Source organism: Silene latifolia, unplaced genomic scaffold (genome assembly GCF_048544455.1).
Source record: "Silene latifolia isolate original U9 population unplaced genomic scaffold, ASM4854445v1 scaffold_144, whole genome shotgun sequence".
NCBI classification, from domain to species: Eukaryota; Viridiplantae; Streptophyta; class Magnoliopsida; order Caryophyllales; family Caryophyllaceae; genus Silene; species Silene latifolia.
Genome location: NW_027413136.1, coordinates 277,289 through 283,355, shown reverse-complemented (window position 1 = coordinate 283,355; position 6,067 = coordinate 277,289). Strand labels below are relative to the sequence as shown.

The window sequence follows — 6,067 nt, the reverse complement described above, 5'->3', positions numbered from 1 at the left end:
CGGCCTATGAGAACGTTGTAGGCGGACGAGCCGTCGATGACCACGAACTCAGCTAGGACATTCTTAGCCGCATTCTTTTCGCCGAACGTCACCGGGAGTCTGATTGATCCCGGTGGTACCAGGCCGGCCCCGGAGAGAAGTCGTATAGTGGGTTGGTGCGGGGGCTCAAGTCCTTGACTTTCGGCCGAGGCCGAGGAAGCACTCCCGAACATGATGTTCGTGTATGCGCTGTGTCAATCGTGCACCTCTTGACCAGGTGGTTGGATATGTCCAAATTGACTACAAGCGGGTCGTTGTGAGGGGCGATGACCCCTTCGTAGTCCTTTCTTCCAATAGTCATGTCGGGGATGTTGGCGGAGGGGATCACTGTGTTGGGCACAAAGTTGATGGCCCGATATAGCTCGCGGGTGTCGTTTGTGCCCATGAGCGGACCCTCCGTTCTCGTTGCCCCCGATGACAACATGGATCACTCCTATCCGTTCAAGGACGGATTTCTTATCCTGAACCGCCGGCGTCGTCTTTTGGCCTTTGGCAACGTATTTGCCGAGGCTCCCCTTCCGGATCAGCTCTTCAATGGCATTCTTCGGATGGCGGCAGTCGTTGGTTAAATGGCCGGTGTGGCCGTGGTACTCACAGTACTGGCTCGTGTCACCGTCACTTTTTGGCTTGGGGGGTCTCTCCCACTTCTGGCCCTCGTTTTTGCTCAGGGCGAAGACCTCGGCGGCTGATACGACGAGAGGGGTTTTATCATTATACCGCCTCTGGTGGTACGTTCCCGAACTCCACCCGGCGCCTGTCGAGTCCTGTTTCCTGGCAGGTTTGTCCGATCGTGACCCATTATTGTCACGGCGTCTTCCATCGGACCGTGACCCGTTGTTGTCACGGCGTCTTTCATCCGGGTTGTCCTCCCGGCGGCTCTTCTTTTCTGAGTGCTCGGCCTCGCTGGGACCTACCCAGGTCTTGTGATAGTCCTCTACCTTGATGGCTTGGTCAGCCATCTTCCTAGCGGCGTCCAAGTTCAGGCCTCCGCATTTGATGAGCTCATTTTTTAAGTCTCCCCTTGGGAGGCCTTTCATCGCCGCAAGGCCGCCAGTTCGGGATTAATTTCTCGAATCTGCTGGACCTTTCCGTCGAACCTCTTCACATAGCTTCGTAGAGACTCGCCCCCCTCCTGTTTGATAGTTAGGAGGTCCGACGTCTCCACGGCCCTTCTCTTGTTGCAAGAGTACTGGGCTAGAAAGGCGTCCCTTAGGTCGGCGTAATAGTATACCGAGCCGTCGGGAAGCCCCTTGTACCAACTTTGAGCCATCCCATGCAAAGTCGTTGGGAAAACTCGGCACTGCAGACTCATCGGGTGCTCCCATACCGACATGTAAGACTCGGAAGCCTCGGCGTGGTCGGCTGGATCACTATCTCCTTTGTATGATATGGGTGGAAACTTGAGCTTAGTTGGCACCTGGACTTCTAGGACGTAGGCGTTGAGGGGTTGTCGTCGACCACGTGTCGAACGACACGTGGCGATCGGCTCCTCGCATTCCTAATCCGGCTCCTCCCCTCGTAGCGGGAAGGACTCCTTCTTCGACTCGGACTTCTTCTCCAACTCGCCGAGTCGGACTCCCTCGGCTCCTTTGGGGTAAGCCTCGTTCGTCTTTGCGGGGACGCTGTCCTCCCATGAGTGCGGGAAGGACTTAGGTCTACCACGCCCACTTTGGGCTCCCCGGCGTCTTGACCGGGTCGATTCTCCTAGTGCTCCGTTCAAATTTCTCGGAGTCACATTTGGGCCCCTGGTCTCTCGGACGGTTTCCGCCGCTCTTGTCGGCGTGACGGTGTGAGCGGGCGTACTACCAATTAGGTCCAGGAGCATTTTCGGTCTTCTACGTCAACCACATGTCCCATGATGGTGACTGGTTGGTCGGGCGGCGTGAAACGGGGTATTATTGGCATCCCGAACTCCGGTTGGATTACTCCGCCGGTGGAGGGCTGCACGACTCCAGAATTGTTGAAGGTATCATCTTGGTAGAGTGCGGTTTCGTCGGTCACGACTGCGTCTTGTTGTTTCGACATCCTCTTAGCTTTTTGGGTGGGTTTTTGTTGTTTTTTTTTGTTTGGGAATGAATGTGACTAGCTTTTAGTTTGATTTCCCCACAGACGGCGCCAATTGTTCCGGGTGTAATTCCAGAGCAGATATTCGTTACCACTCGTAGCTTGTAGAATGTCGTCTTTGGTCGAATCCTTCTTTCCTTAATTGTTCCTCTCGGCCTCTCCTGCAACAATGAGCAGGCGAGGGCTTGGCTTTGTGCCAAGCGTACTCACTCCGACGCTCAAGTCAGTAAACTTAAGGGATAAGTTGTTGTTACTTGACTAAATGTATATTGTAGAGAGATAAGGAAGATAATACCAGATGAATAGTGATTCTTAGGTTAAATTGTGGATCCTTTCCTCAATGAAGGTTGAGGAGTATTTATAGACTTTCACCTTTTGTCACGTAGTGGCCAAGTGGCCAAGTGGCTAGCAGGTGGAAAGATCGATCTACCCCTCCGTGAGGACCTATGGCAGGCCGGCGGGCCCCTGTTGACTCACCGCCGAGGGATCTTGGATATGAGTACGCGGGTATGTGCCCGGGTGGCGAGTTGCCATGCCGAGACCAGCCGACAGCCGACGGGTCGTCAGATCGGCCAGTTGTCTAAGCCGTTGACTTGCTGTGGATATCCTTGACCTTGCTCAATATGTTGACTTGGTCAGCGGTGCAGAATATGCCCCATCAAGTAAATTATAATTTATATATAAATTGTCTATATACTATAAAATTAAAAAAAACAATTCACAATATTTAATATAAATATAAAAGTTCTAAAATTATAGAAAAAAAATTATATTTGATAAATTGTATTAAAAGTGATTTTAATATAAGAATTTGGTGAAAATTAAGAAAATGGGGTTGAATTTCACTTTCGGTGAAACTTAAGGGGCTCGAATCTCGATTGCTCCAAATAAAACTTATGAGAACTAATTTGTAATTGAACAAAATTAAGGGGATTAATTACCACTTTCGCGTATATCCAAGTAGTATAAATGTATGATACTTGATCCGTCTCAATCTTAAGACGGATAGTGGTAATTAATACCATCTTAAATGAAAATTTATGACGAAATAAAATGAAGTAGTGTTACCTAATGAGTAATGATAGTTTCATTACTACAGTCTACCATTTCACATACCATTGTTGATGTAAAATTTTCTTCACTTCTATCGATTTTTTAGATAAATTTTATAGTGGAGTAAAACAATATCAGTTAGTCTTGCTGAAGACGGGTCGGAGCAAGTGACGGGTAATGTCACTCATAAAACGGATAGGGGGGACAAGGTGGGGGCACCCCCATGTGCTTCCCTCTCTCCTCTATTTGGGTCATTTGTGAGAGGAAATGGTATCCGTCACTTTAGAGTGACGGATACGTGCCGTCTTCAATGAGATTTTGTGAAACAATATACTCCCTTCATTCAACTCCACTTTACAACTTTCTATTTTACGCACTATTTACAAGCGGACATTCAACTTCAATTTTCTCTCGATATATAAGTGAAAATATATTCATGTGGGATGTTATTTGATTCGTCTTTAAGAGTATATTAAAAATATTTAACTTTTATAATTTTTGCAAATACGCAGCTAATGATATTTATCGTGTAAAAGTTGTGTTGGCAAACGTGATAAAAGAAAGTTGTAAAGTGGAGTTGGACGGAGGGAGTATAAGGATATGAATAGGGATGGCAATTATGGCATAAACCGAATCGAACCCGAATCGAACCGAAGGAAAATATTCGATCCAAACCCACCTTTTAAAACCCATCCCCGATCCACTGTTTAAAAACCCATATCCATATCCACTATTGAAAAACCCGAACCAAATCCAAACCCGATCCATTCATACTCGAACCCGATCCAATTGGATATTTTTGAAAATTTAGACTTTATTAACCTTGAAATTTAAATTTTCTTATATAAGATTAAATTTTTATGTAGTCAAATCAAGTTTTGGATTGGGTTTTGGATTACGTAGTGGATCGGGTATGGATTTGGAGCGGGTATGGGTTTGAAAAAAATATAATGGACCGGGTATGGATTTTAAAATTTTGGATATGGATCAGGTATATATATGGATTTGTGATCCAATAAGTAAGTGGATCGGGTTTGGATCTTGCAAAACCCGATCCAACCCGACCCATTGTCATCCCTAGATATGAATTAGCAAGAAAAATCTCGAAAGATTCCACAACTAAGACTTGAATTAAATTAGCCACGTGGTCTAAAGGGATTGGGCTTCTTTCTTTTATGTAGCCACGTGTTCTATCTCACTCTTGTAAGTTGTATGGACCATTTTTGAGTTATTTTTGCAATGCAAACAAGGAAACTAAAGGGATTCATCATCTTTATGAGATGCCTACAATAGTAGCAATGGTGTGGCCATTGAACGAGACATGTTCATTTGTCTTCTTGTTCATTTAAGGTCTTCACTATTACTGTAGAAAGGGGCATCACATATAATGTTGAATCTCATTGTTGCTAACTATTCTCATTTTTTATCAACTCGGATTTTAATTATAAAAAATAGTTCAAATCAAATTTGGTCGACATAAAAAGAAAAGTATGCACAAGTTGTTTTTTGGTCCATTAGTCAATCCTTCCATTTTCTAAGGAACACCTCATCTTCTAACTAGTGACCGGAGACATAATTTTGTTACTTAAGGCATATATATTTTTTTTTTTAAATTATCATTTTATAATTACGGCCCAAAATCCCTATAAAATATTTTAGTAAAAAATAGTATGGAGTATGTAATTGTCAAGGTTTGAACATATGATATCTGATTAACCGCTGGGGAAATCATGCCAATTTTATAATTCTCTATACAAGACACTAATAAATACTCCCTCTGTTCCGGTCATTTGATGTCCTATTCCATTTTAGGGGGTCTGAAAAACTAACTCAATATGAAATCCTTATGAGTTTGCAGCAGCATAAAGTCAGGATCATCATTCTTGATGTGAGGCCTGACATTGTCTTGTTGTATGTATATATGCTTGCTTAACTTTCTGGCCAAACACTCTTAATTGTTGGTATTACTTGCTGAATTAAGCATTCTTTAATCACATGTTTTGTGATTGACTCATTTGACTTAGTCTCTAATGTACCTCTTGGCCTATTTCTGTTGGGCCTAACTGCTGGTACTTGATTTGTGAATAGAAACATGCCTATTTTACCATCAAATAGGCATTCCTCAGCTGCTGAATAAATTGGTCTACTTACTGCACACATGAACATCACTTTTGTGATGTACCTCTTTGATTGACAGCTTCTATATGGCAGCTCCTCCCCCTCCACAATATAGACCTTCTCATTGTCATCTGTAACATAAAACCACTTTTCATCCATGTGTATTGTGTTGCTCATTTCAGTAAATAGGGTTTCAGTCACTGGCACATTATTGAGATCAAAGAATTCTTCAAGTACTTGTTTTACAACTAATGACTTCAATGAGTAAAGTAACCTCTGATCCTTGTATATCTCAGTGAGTTTAGGATGTAATGAGCTTGAATGAGGTTTAAGTAAACCTTCTTTCACCCATGAATGGACTGTTCCAACTGAAACTCCACTATTTTCTGCAACTCTTATCATTGTGTCCCTTAGAGAATGATCCAGTGACTTGATATGCTCAATATTTGGTAGGATTCTTTTCCTACGTTTGTTGCCTATCCTCCCACTCTTGACATCTAACTTTTGACCTACTAACCTTGGTTTGGTGGCCATTTTAAAATGTTGAACTTTTTGATGGGAAGATTACTCCTTAATCAAAACTGAAATGACCCACTCTTTGTGATTTAATAAAGCAATATGCACAATTCCATTTGTATTTCTATTGTTTCTTTATTATTTGTGCAAAACTTAAATAGGTAAAGTGAAGTTGAATGGAGGAAGTAATTTTCAAAAAATGATTTTTATAAGGTTATAATCAACGATTAGAAAATAAAAGAACACAATTACCAAGCTCCATTTTTCCTCCTGGGCA

General features: G+C 43.1%; 1 protein-coding gene across 1 annotated transcript; it reads right to left on the bottom strand.

The window, feature by feature from the left end:
- Positions 1-5,085: 5,085 nt before the first annotated feature.
- LOC141637811 (uncharacterized) lies at positions 5,086-5,808 on the bottom strand. The gene has a single exon (XM_074447237.1). It carries the CDS (start codon positions 5,806-5,808, stop codon positions 5,086-5,088), a length of 723 nt encoding a protein of 240 aa, XP_074303338.1.
- Between the last annotated feature and the right edge of the window lie 259 nt (positions 5,809-6,067).

What these genes read in the sequence shown, in the direction of transcription:
- LOC141637811 (XM_074447237.1), bottom strand. Translation starts at nt 5,808, where the DNA reads ATGGCCACCAAACCAAGGTTAGTAGGTCAAAAGTTAGATGTCAAGAGT.